Source organism: Myxine glutinosa, chromosome 4 (genome assembly GCF_964187855.1).
Source record: "Myxine glutinosa chromosome 4, kmMyxGlut1.1, whole genome shotgun sequence".
Classification (NCBI taxonomy): domain Eukaryota; kingdom Metazoa; phylum Chordata; class Myxini; order Myxiniformes; family Myxinidae; genus Myxine; species Myxine glutinosa.
This window is the reverse complement of record NC_136264.1, coordinates 143,700,765-143,718,983: the sequence shown is the minus strand read 5'-3', so window position 1 is coordinate 143,718,983 and position 18,219 is coordinate 143,700,765. Positions and strand designations below refer to the sequence as shown.

General features: G+C 51.0%; 1 protein-coding gene across 3 annotated transcripts in view; it reads right to left on the bottom strand.

The window, feature by feature from the left end:
- Nucleotides 1-468: 468 nt before the first annotated feature.
- LOC137425326 (lysine-specific demethylase 6A) overlaps nt 469-18,219 on the bottom strand; it is a 286,024-nt gene continuing 268,273 nt past the window's right edge. For all 3 annotated transcript variants that reach the window (XM_078776555.1, XM_068113641.2, XM_078776554.1), the window contains one exon: nt 469-1,691. In XM_078776555.1, the coding sequence (XP_078632681.1) occupies nt 1,662-1,691 (30 nt within the window). In that variant the 3' untranslated portion in view covers nt 469-1,661. The remainder of the gene's footprint in view (nt 1,692-18,219) is intronic.

The window sequence follows — 18,219 nt, the reverse complement described above, 5'->3', positions numbered from 1 at the left end:
AGTCTTGGATCCCTGTCCGGGAAAAAAACAAGAAGATCATACGATGTGTGTGGGAAGGCGAGATGAGGTGCGAATGCGTTATTCTCATGCCCAATGTGAGACACCTGACAAGTACAAATGCGTAAAGGCAAGAGCACATGACCACTGCATTTACAGCTCCATAAAAATCTTCAAATGTGGCATGGGACATGAGCTTGTTTGTGGACAGAAAAAAAATCACTGAAATGTCTACATTTGTGGCAAAAATATTTTACAACAAGCGGTGTTTGTGTCAAATAAACAATGATATTGGATCGAGTGTAAGAGCTACCAGCTTGCCTCATGGAGAAGAGCCTTCCTGGTCCGAGCACAATGGCAGCCCCACAATGCTATACAAATGGAATGTTCCCAACAGATCAGATCAGATATTCGTGGCAGCCTATGGGCCGCAATGCGTTTAAAAAAAACACGAGAACACACAAGACAACATCCAAGCAATAAATATATTTATAAATAGTGTCAATGTACAAGAGGATTGAAGAAGAAAAAATAACAAACAGGAAAAGGAGGAAAAATCCTGGGTTATGGGGTTTATTCCAAAAGGGCGTGTAATCCCGTAAAGAGCTGGGGAAACATTGGAGGTTTAAACCCGACAGCATAAAATATCCAAAAAAAAAATTAAAATTTATTCAAACATCGTGGCTTGTGAAGATTACACAAAAAAGAATACCGAAAGAAACAAAACAAAATAAAGCAGTACAAAAGTTATAATCTCACCTAAACTCTTCACATTACAAAAATTGTTATTTTACAACAGATGTATCCCCCAAAACTAGAATAAACATCTAAAGCTACAAGTTTACAAAACCAGAGAAGGAGATAGAACGTTTGCACATGGCCAGGTCTCCATCTCCTTGGGTTTCAACTGAGAGAGAAAGTGAGCAAGGAAAGGAGGGTTCCCTCCCCCAAACAACTGCGACTTTCATTCCCCCTCCCGACACGAACCAAACAGATGTCATGGTTGGCGAAGAATTGATTGTTAATTACAAAAGCATTACTTCTCAAAGCCAGCTATTTGCGGTGCAAAACCCAGCTCTCCCTACACCACTGGAAAGCGAGGGATTTGGGGGTGGAGGGGGGGGGGGGGGGATAGAGTGAGGGATATTTCGAAGAAGGGGGAAAAAGGAGAGGCAGTCGAGTTTATTAGGGACTAAAAAATATTTTTGAGATCTTGGATTATAGGAGTTCGAAGGTAAATTTACTTCTCGATATTTATTGAAAACAGTCCAGAGAAGGATGGATGGAGACGTAGGAGGATAGGACTGGGAGAGTGCCGTAGACGTCGGATCTACCCTGTGCTCTCTTTCTCTCCCGTCCTGTTCCTTCGTTCTATCGCCATCCTCATCAAAACAAAAACTTGCATAGATCGGGTTAGGTCCAAAAGTCATTCCACATCAGGTATGAGCAGCCTACAATCACTCCTGAGATTATGCCCAAACAATTGGTCACTCCCCTCCCCCTCCACTCCACAAAGTAGAGCAAGTTCAGGGTGTGAAGAGAAAAAGGGGTGTGTAGAGTTGGAGGCTGGGGAGAAGGCGAGGGACAGAAAAGCCCATCCCTTCCACTCCAACTCCAGGCACCTGCTCTGCAGTGCTACCCTCTTCCCCTCGTGTTCTGATCCGTTACGAGAGGGCTGTACCTGGAGGAGTTGCCTGTGGGGGAACGTTAGGAAGAGATGTCGAAAACAACACAAAATTAGGTTGGTAAAACCACAAAGGATTACACGTGTAAATGTTTTTCATGAAGTTTCACCCACACAACTTTCACACTAAATGGTGACAAAATAAGATAAAAACTTCCCCTGACTCTCCATGGCGTGTCATAATCTCCTCCGAACCTCATTTGCTATCCCCGACTGGACTCCGAAATCCTCACCTTTTATTCCATGTCGTCCCAAATTATTCTCCTCATTTTAATTTACCATAAACCCCTCCCCTATTCCCAGGTCCCCATCTATATATAATGGAGCTATGGCGTATGTGTGTATGTGTGAAACATGGAATAAAGGTACGTTTGTATCATCCACTTCTTCAAAAGGGATTTGACCTGAATGTTTGAAGGATTAATGACAGCACCCTGAAGTTGTGCATGTGCAAGTTTCATTTGATTCAATGAAGTCTTGACCCCTGCCCCTCATGTTAGTATTTTGTTCCCGTGGGGGGGGGGGGGGGGGGGGATGTTCAATTACAATTATCCGGTGTGTATAACCACAGTTCACATGTTTCTGCTTCACGTCCGTAACACGGGTTATTTTTATGTTGGGGGAGATTGAGGCAGTGGTCTGTTGCCTATGCACTGCCCAAATTAGGGGATGTGTCAGCATAACGTGTTGCACGCTTGGAACAAGATTGCCCATGGGGTGGGTTCTCTGCGAGTGTACATAATACCCTTACCTAAAATCGGATGTAATGGTAACGATAAAATATGACGAATGTTCTCATTCTCAGATTTGAATATAATCTAGAAACCCTTAACATTTGTCTTTGCCTCGTTTTTTTGTTTCATTAGCACAGGTGATTTGAGAGTAAGAAAATGAGCAATAGTAAAATAAAATAATCTTCAAGTATCACACAGCACACCGTTGAGATCTATCCTCAAATATCACAAGTGCTTTCTACACTGCGGAAGGTGATACCAGCCAAGAAAATGCAAGCAAGCCTCGAAGAATATCTTTCTTTAAAGAGGTCAACAGGTGTATATAATCAGCAGTAAGACGGGTTGTGTCTGACAGTGAAGTAACAGAAGTATACGTGACTTTAGCTCCACCAAATGCTGACTGCAAGAAAATAAATAAACAAACGAATGAACGAACGTTCTTTTTGCCAGTCTTTTCAGTGAGATGCAAAGCGATGGTACACGACTTGCCCACAACGAAGGCCACGTGACAAGTGTTTAACAAATTTCTAATCTTCGTCAAACTTTCTTTCAATAGGATATGGCCTGTTTGTTGTTGCTGGAGTGGAGAAATGTTGAGAACTGAATGAAGTCATCAGCACAAACAGACAACCAAGGAAGGGAAAAAGCCTGCCAGTAACCTTCTTCTTCTTAAACTCTCCAAATACAGCCTCACTGCTCACCTCCACTCATTTGTTCCTCTTTTCTCTTGCCTCTGGAGCCAACTTCCCCAGTCTGTACAGACTCATTCTTCCCTCCAGGGCTTCAGGACAGCTGTTCACCACTACCTCAGGTCACCCCTCCCCTAATTCAATACTTGTGATCTCCTCTACCCCAAATTACCCCATTCCGAATGCACTCCCATTTTCTAGGTTATTGTGATTTCCCCCATTTCTCTTCTTGCTGTGTTTCATTCAGCTTGTTCGCACCCATGTGTCCTTCTTCCCCTTCCCTTGATCCCACTCTCACCTCTGCATTGCTGTTGGTGTTTCCCCCTTTCCACTTTGTTCCCTTCCATTCTGCTCTAGATCTTCCACGAGCCTCGACCATGTACACAAAAAAAAGAGAGAGAAGGAAAGAAGGTTTTCAGGAAGATTTGAACGACAGCAGTTTCCAAAGAAATACCTCCTTAAATTAAAGTTTTGACTTGTACAGGTTAATGCCATGTAGCATCAACTGTTTATTTATATATTCCTGCATTTGAATTAAAAGGGTTTATTTTAATTAAATGTAGATTTTGGCATTTAAGACACCATGCCAGGTGGAGAATTGAGGAATTATTGCTGAAGTGTAATTTACGAGGTGAGTTTTAATTTGCAGGTTGTGTGCGTGTAATTATCTACACCTTCATCAATCTTAAAAATTTCCCACTACATTGTGGGGGTCAGCCAGGGAACATCTTTGACCAAAGTCTTTAACGAACTGGCTGGCCAAGCTTGACATTCAGTTGAAGGCAATTTGGGAAGGAATTTGCATTGTTTTCAGGTTGTCGAAGATAACTTGTCTACTCTTACAAATGACACCGTGGGATCATTAACATCCACCAACAGCCAGTGCTGGTAGTTTGGTCCTCTGGAGTGAAAGTATAAGGGGTGTCAATAAATAAATATATACCTGTATAATATATATATATATATATATATATATATATATATATATATATATATATATATATATATATATATATATATATATATATATATATATATATATATATATATATATCTATGGCCTGTTTGTTGTTGTTGTTTGCCAGTTTTTTGTTGTTGTTATACGTATATATGTATATATATATATATACACACACACACACACACACACACACACACACACACACATACACACACATACATACATACATACATACATATATACAGTCATGGCCAAAAATATTGGCACCCTTGCACTTTTTTCCCAATAACTCACAATTTCTCCAAAAATAAGTTGAAATTGACAAAAGTATTTGGTCTACACAATTCTTTATTTCACTGTTAACATTACAGAACCTTTGTTTTTGATTCAGAACTTAATATATATTTTTAAATAAGAAAATAAAAAGAAATGGCACTGACAAAATTATTGACACCCAAGACTTAATATTTGGTAGCACAGCCTTTGGACAAAATAACTGCAGTCAAGTGCTTCCTATAGCCATGAATGAGCTTCCTACACCTCTCTACTGGAAGTTTGTCTCACTCTTATTGTGCAAACTGCTCCAGTTCTCCCAGATTTGAAGGTGCCTTCTCCCAACTGCTGTTTTCAGATCTCCCCACAGGTGTTCAATGGGATTTAGATCTGGACTCATAGCTGGCTACTTCAGAACAGTCCAGTGTTTTGTCTTGAACCATTCCTGGGTGCTTTTTGAAATGTGTTTGGTGTCATTGTCCTGCTGCAAGACCCACGGCCTTTGACTGAGACCCAGCTTTCTGACACTGGGTTGAACCTTGCGCTCCAAAATGCCTTGGTAATCTCCTGATTTCACGATGTCATGCACACAATCAAGGAACCCAGTGCTCGAGGCAGCGCAGCAACCCCAAAACGTCACTGAACCTCCTTCATGTTTGACTGTAGGGAAGGCGTTCTTTTCTTTGAAGGCTTCATTTGGTTTTCTGTAAACATAGATATGATGTGCTTTACCATAAAGGTCTAAATTTGGTCTCATCTGTCCACAGGACATTCTCTCAGAAGGATTTTGGCTTGTTCAGGTGTGTTTTGGCAAACTCAAGTCGGCCTTTCTTATATGTCTGTCTGTCTCTGTCTGTCTGTCTCTGTCTGTCTGTCTGTCTGTCTGTGTCTGTCTGTCTCTGTCTCTGTCTGTCTGTCTCTGTCTCTGTCTGTCTGTCTCTCTCTCTCTCTCTCTCAGCAGTGGGGTCCTCCTGGGTCTCCTACCATAGAACCCCCTTTCATTGAGTTGGTGATGGATGGTGCAAGATGAAACTGTTGTACCTTGTGTCTGAAGGTCAGCTTGAATCTGTTTGGCAGTTTATCGAGGTGCTTTCTCCACCATTCGAACAATCCTTCGCTGCAATCTTCGATCAAGTTTTCTCTTGCGGCCACGTCCAAGGAAGTTGTGCCATGAGCCTTAAACTTCCTGATAACATAGTGTACGGTGGACAAAGGAACATCAACGTCTCTGGAGATGGACTTGTAGCCTTGATATTGTCCATGCTTGGCCACAATCTTGTGTCTGACCTCCTCAGACAATTCTCTGGTTTTCTTTCTTTTCTCCATGCTCATTGCGGTACACACAGTGACACAAAACAGCAGAATGACTCCTTTTCTCCATTCAAACTGGTTGAATGAGTGATTTTTATATTGCAGGCACCCCTGCAACTCACCACAGGTGAGTTCAATTCCAAAGTAAAGGAGAATCACCTGCTTTAAATCAAATTATTTCTAACAACTTCAAAAAGGTGCCAATAATATTGCCCAGGCCATTTTAGGATTTATGTGAAGAATAAGCTAAGATTTCGTAATTTTTTCTGCTTTTTTTGTTTTGTTCCACTGCAAACCAAAGAAATACATATGTGGATACCAAAATATTTTTAAATTTCAATAATTTTCTGGAAGAAATGTTGCATTATTTGAAAAAGGTGCAAGAGTGCCAATATTTTTGGCCAAGACTGTATCATATATATTGTTGCGGTTTTCAGAATAAAGAATGACCCCCCTCGTAGGTAGTTGCACCACAACATGTAGCCTCGCTTTAGTTGTTATTTCTTATTAAATGTAAGCGTAGTCTCCTTTCCTGTGTTAGTATGCGTTGAGCAGGCCAGTAAGTGTACGCCTCGATTGGGCTAGAATGCCATGTGCTATGCCTAGAACAAGTCTGGCAGGCCCGAAGGAGGAGCTGCAGTGGAGTGGCCGGTAAGCGGCGAGCAGCCAATCGGAGCTCAAGGGGAGTGGCTAACAACAGCAGCCAGAGGAGGGGCTTGGAACATTCGGATAAGACTCGGGGGCGGGGCTATAAAACCCTGCCCCGGGCCCCCCGCCGCAGTGCAGCAGTGACCAAGTCCCAGTGAGAGAGAGAGAGAGTGCCCGAGTGCAGCAGTGACCAAGTCCCAGTGAGAGAGAGAGGGCCCCAGAGTGCAGCAGTGACCAAGTCCCAGTGAGAGACAGAAAGAGAGAGAGTGCCCCAGAGCTGAGTGAGGTGTGGTTGCCAGTCCCTCAGTCAAAGTCACCCAGTGAGTCAGAGTCAGAGACACCCAGAAAGAGCTGAGTCAGAGCAGTGACCCCGCGTGACTGAAGTGAGTCGGTTGCTCGTTACAGCTCTCTCTGTGCACAAACTCTCCCTGTGCCCTGCGGCTGTTAATCTCGCTTGGGAAGACGATCCATCCCGGGGCCACAGACGCCAACGAGCTTCCTGCACACGTGCCGCGAACATCCGAGGGCCACGCCCGGCGAGCTGTCCGGAGCGAACGGCGCCAAGGACGCGTTTGGAGCGCGAACTTGTCCTTCCTTCTTTTCCCTGCGTGAGTGAGTGGGCCCTTGTCTGGAATTTAGTAAGATTGACTAAGTATCTGCTCTGTGTCTCTTCTCTTTACCCTGATCACTATATAATTGTAAATAAACCTGTGTTCTTCCTTCCATTTGACCGTGCATGTCATTTCACCCCATTGGCCTGGCATCGCACGAATAAAACCACTCAAATCGGGTTCAATAGGAATTAACGGCACGGGTCACGTGACACGCGAACCGCTCGGCGTATCAGATTAGCGTGACCCGTGTGAGGTCCAGTCCCCGTTCTCGTGGCGGCGTGTGTATCGAAGGTACGTAGGGACTCGACCAGATACCCTTCCGCATGTTCGCTACGGGAGTGGCGACTCGGCCTCGTGGACTTCAAGCTCGAAGGGGGAAAAGGGTTTAATCCCCCTCTGTACGTCGACGGGCTCGAGAGATCCGCAACAATATATATATATATATATATATATACATATATGTACACATCTATATATATATATATATATATATATTTTTGCGGATATGGGACTTGGCCTCAATATCCGCTTGTAAATACTCCCCTATTTCCCCAATACTCCCCAACTATCCCCAATCCCCCATTCCCTAGTCCCATTGCCTGTAAATAACACTCTGTAGAACCGACCTTCCCCTTTTTCCCCCATTAAATGTCGTACCCAGGTCCACCGCATCTCACGTAGACAACTTTCGGACATCTTGCTAGTTATTCTTAGTCTATGTCAGTTAAGGACTCGTTTCCATTAATTCTGACTCTTCGTTGCACCAGAATGTGATTATATGGCACCAGTAGTGAGTTTAGGACCTTCCCATACCTCCTCCCATCTTCTTCCCCAAACAACAACAATTACAACAACAACTACAACAACAGAGGGGCGCGGCGCGGCGTGCGGGGAGTGTGCGTCCTCACACCGGCTCGGTTAGCCGCCATGACCATGCGCTCCGACGGGGTTACCACGAAGGGGCTGGCTGTCAGCTCCTCGTCAAGGGCGGAGCCTGGTAACCCCCCCGCACGCACCCAATGAGAAGCAACGGGCCGATTCCAGCTGGGGCGGAGCTAACGAGCCGAGGGCGTGTCACTCCCCGCCGGATATACGCGGCGACTTACCGGATGTGAGGTCAGATGCGCCTGAACTACGGAGAGCAGAGGAAGCCACCGCCACCCCCAGCGCGACGATACCTCCCCGCATCTTTGGACCGGACCGAACCGGGTCGATTCTGCCCTGAGCCCAGGTGCACCTGGAGCCATCGCTACCCGCCTTTCCTTGCCATCAATCCCCGTGTGAGTCAGCCTTGTCCCGTTTATCTGTCGTCTGTTGGGGTTAATATAAGTGTGTCTAAGTGCCTGTCTTTCTATGATGTCCCTCTTGTAGTTGTAATCTAACCTTCCGCCTTAATATAACCTCCTCCGGAGGTCTTGAGAACTGAACCCTTGGTGTCGTGTCATTTTAATCCAGCCGTGTGTCTTTTCCTTCATTGACCTAGCGTAGCGCGACTCGGCAACGTTCGAGCATAATCGGGTAAACTGTGCAGACGTGGTCATACCAAACCGCTCGGTAAACTAACATCCACAACCGCGTCTGTAACAATTGGTGTCGAGGAGTGGAATTCGGACCCGGGACTAAATTTGTTAGGCCCAAACTTTGGGAGGTAGAATCGATCCGGAGCGCGTTTACTGCGCTCGACGAAATTATAACGGCGAAATTTGATTTTGTTATACGGAAATAAAAACCCGAATCTTGAAAGTCGCGCTATGGCAGACCAAGTCGGCTGGGGTCCGGTAGTGGAGAGTGAGGCAGGGTCGGTCCAGGACCAAATTGAGGGACGCGAGGAGAGCGAAGCAGCGAGGGTAGCAGACGCACAAAATGGCGCCTCGCTGGTCACCGCGCCCGCGACCGTGGCAGCGCCCCTGGTGGATTCGAACCTTTTCCTCCTGCAAATGAGGGCCCTTATGGAACAAATGGTGGGAATGAGGGCTGATAGTGAGCGGTTGGGAAACCAAATGGGGGTAATGAGGGACGAAGCGAGGGGTACCAGTGAGGGGTTAGACAATAATTTTAAGGGATTAGACAAGAAATTTGGGAAGTTAGACAATAATTTTGAGGAGTTAGACAAGAAATTTGGGAAGTTAGACAATAATTTTGAGGAGTTAGATAAGAAATTTGGGAAGTTAGACAATAATTTTGAGGGGTTAGACAACGGGATAAAAGAGGTGAGAAATGGGTTAATAGGGTTAGAAAACAGTATGGAAGGCAAATTGAGGGACATGAGGGACCAAGCGGAAAGGGAAGTTAAACAAATGGGGCAGCAGATAGAGGGGGTCAGAATGGGGGTAGAAACCAAACTGGATGCTCACAGGGAGGAAATGGAGCAGATGAGGGTGGCATCTGGGCAGGAGATGCAAGTGATGGGAGAGGAGATCAGAAGAGGAGTGAGTGAGGAGGTCGGAGGAGTGCGCGAGGAGGTGAGGCACTGTAAGGAGCACATGGAGAAGGAGGTGAGAAAGGGGACTGTAAAATTGCAAGGGGGCATAGAGGACCTGACGCAGGAGGTGGAGCAGCTGACGGTGGGACAGACGGAGTTAGTGGAGCAGGTTCAAAGGAACACTGCGGTATTAGGAGGTTTAAAAGCGACACAGAGAGAACTAAAAGATGACTTGGTAGCGACGAAGAGGGAATGTCAGATGGTACGTGAGGGACTGACAACGAGGCTGGACGAGGTGATAGAGGTAATGGAGACGAAGGACCGGCAGGTGAGGACGCACATGGAAACGGTCAAGGTAGCCTTGGAGGATGAGCTTGAGGAGACGTACCGGGGAATAAAAGAGGTGAAGCAGAAATTAGAAGAAGTGGAAGAAGGGGTGAGCGAAATTAAGAAGCGACGGAGAGAGGATAAGAAAGAGATAAAGGAGGAAGTAAAAGAATTGGTCCAAAGTCTGTGTTTGGATCGTGATGATGTGCTCATTAACCGGATGAGGGATTCGCAGGTGATGGAGGAGAAGCGAAGAGGAAGAGGACCCGGTGTAAGTGGTGACCAATATGGTCGTGCGTATGATGCGCCAGGGGATTTAAGAAGCTTGGGGGTCGAGATGGACCCGGGTGTTCGTGAGAGGCCGTTGGTGAAGTGTGCGACAGGTCTGGTGTGCGAAAGAGGAGGTGTGCGAGAAAGTCCGACTCTGGGGTGTGTGAGGAAAAAGTGCGTGCCAAGGAGTGAGGGTGCTGGCGAGAGTGAGTCGGTCGTAGCGCGTGTGCGAGGGAGCACATGGAGGCGCGGTGTGGTAAGTGTTACAGAGGGTGTGACGGGAGAGTGTGCGCAGGAGTGTGCGCGAGAAAGGTGTGTGACGGACAGGTGCATGGGGAAAGAGTGCGCTGTCAAGAGTAAGGGTGAGTGCGCTGTCAAGAATGGAGGTGAGAGTAGTGAGGGTGACAAGGAGAGTGAGTTGGTTGTGACAGGTGAGCGAGGATGTACACCTGGGATGGAAGGATGCACACCTGGAATGGTAGAGCGTGAGTGGGAATGCACGCTGGAGTTGGTGGTGAGGCACGTGGTTGGGTGTGCGAATGAGAGCACACCTGTGATTGTCACAGAGGAGGTGACAGAGGAGGGGGCGCGAAGAGGTGTGTTGGTGAGGTGTGCGACCAACGAATGTGTGCCAAAGTGTTCGGTGGTCAGGTGTGTGACCAAGGCTGTGAGTGGAATGGGTGTACCGAGGTGTGTAAGGAAAGGTACGAGGAGCATGGAAACGGCTGGATGTGTGAGCAAGGAACGGGCTGCGGGGTGTAAGCGTCCAGGTGAAGCATCGACGTTAGACGGGGTAGAGTTTAGAACGACTTATAGCCGAATCGGGCCCTCGGTGCGTGCCGGGCCTCGCTTTGAACGGCCGCGTCCGTGCTCCACTAGGCGGAGCGGGCAGCCCGATAGAAAGGGTCGTCATGGCGACCACTTTTTGTTGAGGCAGTCCGGCAGGTCGAGATCGAGCCATGGGATGGCTCCGTGCCGAGATGGTGCGTGGGGTCTCGGGCCGGGTAAGCCCCCGTCCCTGCACCGAGTGCCGGACGCATCCAGCCGCTGGCACAGAACAACCCGCATCCATGGCTTGGCTTTACGAAGCCGGGCTTTGGACAGGGATTGGCGCACCGAGAGGCATTAGTGAGTAGACTGGGTGATGAGGTTAGTGTTTTGGCCCCGAAATTAGAGAAAAACAAAATTTGATGATTGGCAAGGGATTGGCAGTAGTGATTGGCAGATGATGGGTAGTGATTGGCAAATTTTTGATTTGTTGAAATTTGATGTGCAAAATTGGTAGTGAGCGATGGGCCCGGTGGGTAAGGGTGGCATCCTTGCCACCCTTCCCATATAGTGGGGGCAAATGCGCTATAGCTTATGGGGTGATGGCAGTGAAAACTAGCCCGGGTGGGTTAGGTTATATTGATAGGGCCCTAGAAGATGACATTAGGTAACGTTAAGTTTAGTTAGTGACTGATGCCTGTAGTGGGGACGCAGGTAGATTAGTGTGGATGATAATGACGTGGGAGCGCAATAGTTTAAAGGGACGACTGGGAAGCGCAAGTTTCAGAGGGGAGTAGTTAGATGAGATGATGCTGGTTGAGAATTGAACAGGTGTGATTGCACAGGTGTGCAACTGGACAGGTGTGTGGAGCAGTGTGTGAGTAATGAGTGTTGTGGATCAGCGCGAATGCGCTTGGGGAGAGAAGGGTGCAGGCGGCACCAAGAGTGAGAGCACAGGTGTGCAAGTACAGGTGTGTGAAGAGAGTTGGAGTAAGTGGTACGGAGTGGTGTGCATGGTGCGAAGGTGTGAATGGGGGAAGAGTGGACCCCTTTCACGAGTACCCGGGGCGGGTAGTGTAAGTGTTAGGTAGAGGGTATAGGTAAATTGTGGTTGGATATTGGCATCTGTGGTGCGGGTGACAGAATGGTATTGTGGATGGGTGCATTAGTGTTGTGGAAATGGCTGGGCGTGTAGCCTGTTAGTGTGTGTAGTTGGTTGGGCACTCCACCACTGTGAGGATGTCGGCCAGGTGAGGCCGCAGGTGGGCTCTGGGAGCCGGTAGTTGTGAGTGGGTGCCTGAGGATCCCGGGTGTGGATCGGGCAGCCCAGTGCCAGAGAGGGCACCGAGTGGGGAGAGCGCCAGAGGGCCTTCCCCAGGTAGTTAGGTTAGGGTAAGGAGCAGGTAAGCTCGGAGGCAACTGCAGTGGTGGAGGTGTGCAGGTGGGTAGACCCGCTGGGAGAGGTACACGCCACAGCCCAGAAATTGTGCGAGGGCACCGGGAGATGAATCGGGGGAGTGAGACCCCAAATTGAAAAGCACCACAGGTTGGCCAATGGGAATTGGTTTTTAGAACCCATAGTGTAAGAGGGCCAATGGTTTGGCCGGAGAAAGACCCCGGGTAGTGTAAAGTTGTTAAAGTCATTTAGGAAATAGTTAGGATGGATGAACCTGTCGCACCATACGCAGCCACTTACCTGTGGTGATGATGATGACTCCACACCTGTGTTTTCTTTGTTTTGGTGCAGGAAATGAGAATTGCTGTTGGATTTGTGAGACGCATCACGACGTGGATGAGACATTGGGGTGATGCCATCTCTCCCTCCCTAGGAGGGACTGATGATGAATTGGTGATGGCAAATTTTGATGAAAGTTGAAAATGGCAAATTTGATTGGTTAGGAGGGAGAGAAGACGAATTTGGTTTATGGGAGGAACGGGGAAGACAGTAGGGATGTTTGTTGATTTGTAAAGTAGATGTTTATGGGTAGTGTTGTGTTGTGTGGATACAGTAAGGGGTAAGGGAGGGGCCATGTAGGTTACCTGGTGGGGGGGGGGGGGCGTACGGTAGGAACGTACCTGTCTCACCTGGTTCCCATGTGCCCCCAGTGTGCATCATCTTATATTGCGTGCACTTTTGCGCCCTTACCACCTTACTCACTTGTCTGCTTCTTTTGTCTCCCACCTCCGAGGATCTGGCTTTGGGGCAGAGAGAGAGGAGAGAGAGGTGCTGGCTCCGCAGTTGTGGGCCTGCACTTTCGCTGCTTGCTGCTTGGATCGATACACCATATGGACCGCAATGTTTGTGGCCACCCACCATGGACCGCAGTTCTTATGCGGCCAAGCACCACCCATGGATGGACCTATGGGTCAACGTGGCACCTATGCCATACAAGGTGAACCACTAACAGTTGGCCCCCTGACGGCCACAATAAAGAAATGGACGCGGTTGGCGCCTTTCTTTATTTTTCTAAGGAAGTAAGAAGGCCAAGTGCACCACACGAAGGCAAGACCAGCGGCAGAACATCGGCCGGCTGCGACACCACACAATGATCACTAAACATTTTATTGGTGCACCGGATGGTGCTGACTGTGTGATGGGGTGGTGCTTTTGGTGCTGGGAAGGGGTGCTCTGCACATTATTAAAGGCCGTAGGCCACAGAGCACTCGTGGGTTGGTGTATCGATGCTGGCATGCGTGCTCTCTCTATGCATAACATCTGCATGTGTTCCTCCAGAAACAGGTCCTGGATCGTAGTGTAAATAGCAGCGTAGTCGTGTAAATAATGCTCCCTACCGGCTGTATGTTTAGTTTGCGAATTCTTTCCGGATTCGGTTATCCTGTGGGTGTGTTTCTGTGAGGAGAAGGGTGCAACGTCGCAGGGGGACATATTTACTCGTTTGTGAATATCTGTAAAACTGTCGCACTCAGGGTAGAGTTAATAGTAGAGGGAACTACATCTGAGTGCCACACTAAAATAGGTAAAAATTTATCGGGTCGGGACGCCCCGAGGGTAGAGAAGGGTGCAATGTTGCGGATATGGGACTTGGCCTCAATATCCGCTTGTAAATACTCCCCTATTTCCCCAATACTCCCCAACTATCCCCAATCCCCCATTCCCTAGTCCCATTGCCTGTAAATAACACTCTGTAGAACCGACCTTCCCCTTTTTCCCCCATTAAATGTCGTACCCAGGTCCACCGCATCTCACGTAGACAACTTTCGGACATCTTGCTAGTTATTCTTAGTCTATGTCAGTTAAGGACTCGTTTCCATTAATTCTGACTCTTCGTTGCACCAGAATGTGATTATATGGCACCAGTAGTGAGTTTAGGACCTTCCCATACCTCCTCCCATCTTCTTCCCCAAACAACAACAATTACAACAACAACTACAACAACAGAGGGGCGCGGCGCGGCGTGCGGGGAGTGTGCGTCCTCACACCGGCTCGGTTAGCCGCCATGACCATGCGCTCCGACGGGGTTACCACGAAGGGGCTGGCTGTCAGCTCCTCGTCAAGGGCGGAGCCTGGTAACCCCCCCGCACGCACCCAATGAGAAGCAACGGGCCGATTCCAGCTGGGGCGGAGCTAACGAGCCGAGGGCGTGTCACTCCCCGCCGGATATACGCGGCGACTTACCGGATGTGAGGTCAGATGCGCCTGAACTACGGAGAGCAGAGGAAGCCACCGCCACCCCCAGCGCGACGATACCTCCCCGCATCTTTGGACCGGATCGAAACGGGTCGATTCTGCCCTGAGCCCAGGTGCACCTGGAGCCATCGCTACCCGCCTTTCCTTGCCATCAATCCCCGTGTGAGTCAGCCTTGTCCCGTTTATCTGTCGTCTGTTGGGGTTAATATAAGTGTGTCTAAGTGCCTGTCTTTCTATGATGTCCCTCTTGTAGTTGTAATCTAACCTTCCGCCTTAATATAACCTCCTCCGGAGGTCTTGAGAACTGAACCCTTGGTGTCGTGTCATTTTAATCCAGCCGTGTGTCTTTTCCTTCATTGACCTAGCGTAGCGCGACTCGGCAACGTTCGAGCATAATCGGGTAAACTGTGCAGACGTGGTCATACCAAACCGCTCGGTAAACTAACATCCACAACCGCGTCTGTAACAATATATATATATATATCTGGGCAGCGTCTGTCCTGTGTTGTGTTGTCACTGAACTACTTTCTCAAACTTTTGTGAAATCGTACCAAACTTCTGGTATGCACATATCTCTGCCGTCGGAATGTCCGAAGGGAAATTTACTTTGAAAATTTTTCCAATTTTGTTTTATTTTTTTGGAATTTTTTGGGAAATATATATATTTTTCAACTTCAATTGTTTATAAAATGTGATATTGTGGCGGACACAAAAGCCCACTGGCGTGGTGACATCATTCCGCGCACCAAGTGGGCGGTGGCCACGCACCAGGGGTAGGCGTGGCCTCATTATATACACCGGGCGCCCAGCCCGGGACAGTACAGTGTTACAGTGTAGTCTTACAATAAAGACGTTTATATGTTACCGCTTGTCCGCTTCCTCCTTGCTCACAAGCAGCGCGCGTAACGCCGCGCTTTACTGGTGACCCTCGACGTTGGATCTGCTGGAGCGATCCTTCCACACGCGACGCCATCGCCATGGCCGACTTCGTCAAACTTCCGGAATTTTGGGAGGCTCAGGCCGAAGTCTGGTTCGTCCAGGCCGAAGCCCAATTTCAGCTTCGGCGACTCACCGGCGATGACACGCGCTATTGCCACGTCGTCGCCTCCCTCGGGCCCGGCACGGCCGCTCGAGTTGTGTCCGTCCTTCGCCACCCACCGAACGGCCACAAGTACGAGGCACTCAAGCGGCTACTCCTAGCCACGTTCGGCCTTACGGACGACGCACGGGCCGACCGCCTCCTGGATCTCCCCGAGCTCGGTGAGACGCGCCCGTCGGTCCGAATGGACCATATGCTGTCACTGTTGGGCGACGAAGCCCCCGGTTCGCTATTCCGGGCGCTTTTCCGGCGCCAACTTCCAGCGCAGGTCCGCCTCGCGTTGGCCGGGACCGAGCTAACGGAACCCCGAGCATTGGCGGCCGAGGCGGACAGGTACTTCGCCGCTTCGGACATGCGGGCGAGCGTCGGCGTGGCCGTCACGGCCCTCGACGCTGATGTTCAGCAGCATGTTCCACAGCATCAGCTTCTACAGCACGCTGATGTTCAGCAGCATGCTGATACGCACCTCGTGAACGCCGCCACGCCCCGCCCACCGCCGCGGCGAAAACCGCCACCGCGGGGAAACCCGCCAACTCCACCGGCCTGGCGGAGCCAGCCGCGCTCCTCCAGCTCCACCACCTGGTGCTGGTTCCATGCCAAGTTCGGCCACGAAGCTCGGCGGTGTCATCCGCCGTGCTCCTTCAACGGGTCGGGAAACGCCCGGGCCGGCGCTCAATAGTGGCGATGAGCGCCGGCCATTCGAACAGCCTGCTGTTCATAACGGACACCTTCTCCAGGCGCCGTTACCTGTGCGACACGGGAGCGCAGGTGAGTGTCATTCCCGCCGGCACGTCAGACAAGCACGCCGTGGGTGGGGGCCCCGCGCTGCTTGCCGCGAACGGGACGCCCATCCGTACGTACGGAAAACGCTGCCTCTCTCTGCGGTTTGGAGGGCAGGTTTTCCGATGGACGTTCGTCACCGCCGACGTGCCCATGGCACTGCTTGGCGCGGACTTCCTGTGCGCTAATGGGCTCCTGGTCGACGTCAAGCGCAGACGGCTTGTCCAGGCCGAGACGTTCAGCTCGCTCGCTTGTGCGTTGCCCAGCTCAACGAGCGGCTTGCCAAGCGGCTTGCCGAACGATTCGGTTCCGGCCACGTTGGTCTGTACGCTTCCGGCAGCGGACGCATTCACCCGCCTCCTCGCCGGCTTCCCGGCCCTCACGCGGCCCACCTTCTCGGCGGGGGCCGTCAAGCACGGGGTGGCCCATCACATCCCCACCGTCGGGCCACCGGTCTACGCCCGGGCACGCCGCCTCGAGCCGACGAAGCTGGCGGTGGCAAAAGCGGAGTTCGCTACCCTGGAGCGACTCGGCATCGTTCGGCGCTCAGAGAGCGCTTGGGCGTCGCCGCTGCACATCGTGCCGAAGCCCGGCGGGGGATGGCGACCGTGCGGGGACTATCGCCGTCTCAATGACGCCACGACTCCCGACCGCTACCCCGTCCCCCACATTCAGGACTTTTCCGCCCGTTTGGCGGGCAGGTCCTTCTTCTCGAAGGTGGACCTCATACGCGGCTACCATCAGGTCCCCGTCAGGCCGGAGGACGTCCCGAAGACGGCGGTCATCACGCCATTCGGACTCTTCGAGTTCTTGCGCATGCCCTTCGGTCTGAAGAATGCGGCTCAGGCGTTCCAGCGACTGATGGACAGCGTCCTGCGCGACTTGGATTTTGTCTACGTTTACCTGGACGATATCCTCGTCGCCAGCGCGTCCCGCGAAGAGCACCTACGCCACCTCCGCACGCTCTTCGAACGCCTGGGCCAGCATGGCCTGATTGTGAACCCCGCAAAGTGCCGGTTCGGTGCCGCCACAATCGATTTTCTGGGGCACCGTGTCACCAGGCACGGAGCCGTCCCCCTACCGGCCAAGGTGGAGGCGGTGAAGGGGTTTCCGCGCCCCCGCACGATCAGAGGGCTGCAGGAGTTCCTGGGCATGGTGAACTTTTACCATCGGTTCCTGCCCCGTATCGCCCAGCTCCTGCGCCCCCTGCACGAAGCTCTCCGAGGTAAGCCGGGCAAAGGCGACGTTACCTGGACCGAGCAGATGGACACGGCGTTCACGGGCGCGAAGCTCGCCTTGGCTAACGCCACCATGCTCGCGCACCCGGCGCCCGATGCACCGATCGCCCTCACCACCGATGCCTCGGACTACGCGGTGGGCGCAGTGCATGAGCAATGGGTGCGTGGAGCTTGGCAACCGCTGGCGTTCTTTAGCCGGCAGCTTCGCCCGCCCGAACGCCGTTACAGTACCTTCGACCGCGAGTTGCTCGGACTTCACTTGGCGGTCAGGCACTTCCGCCATCTGCTCGAGGGCCGGGCGTTCACTGCCTTCGTCGACCACAAGCCGCTGATCTTTGCGATGGGCAAAGTCACCGAGCCGTGGTCGGCCCGGCAGCAGCGTCACCTCTCGGCCGTGTCCGAGTACACGACGGACATCCAGCACGTCGCGGGGAAGGACAACCCGGTGGCGGATTGCCTTTCCCGGGCCGTCGCCCACGCAGTCCACCTCGGCATCGACTATGCCCGGATGGCAGCGGACCAGGCCGCTGACCCCGACGTCCAGGCCTTGCGGACCGCCGTCACGGGCCTCCGCGTCACCGAGGTGCCGTTTGACGGCGCGGGCGCGGCCCTCTTGTGCGACGTCTCCCTCGGGCGTCCTCGCCCCATCGTGCCCGCGGGCTGGCAGCGCCAGGTGTTTGACGCCATCCACGGCCTGTCCCACCCGGGCGCGAGGGCCTCCCAAAGGCTGATCGCCGACAAGTTCGTCTGGCATG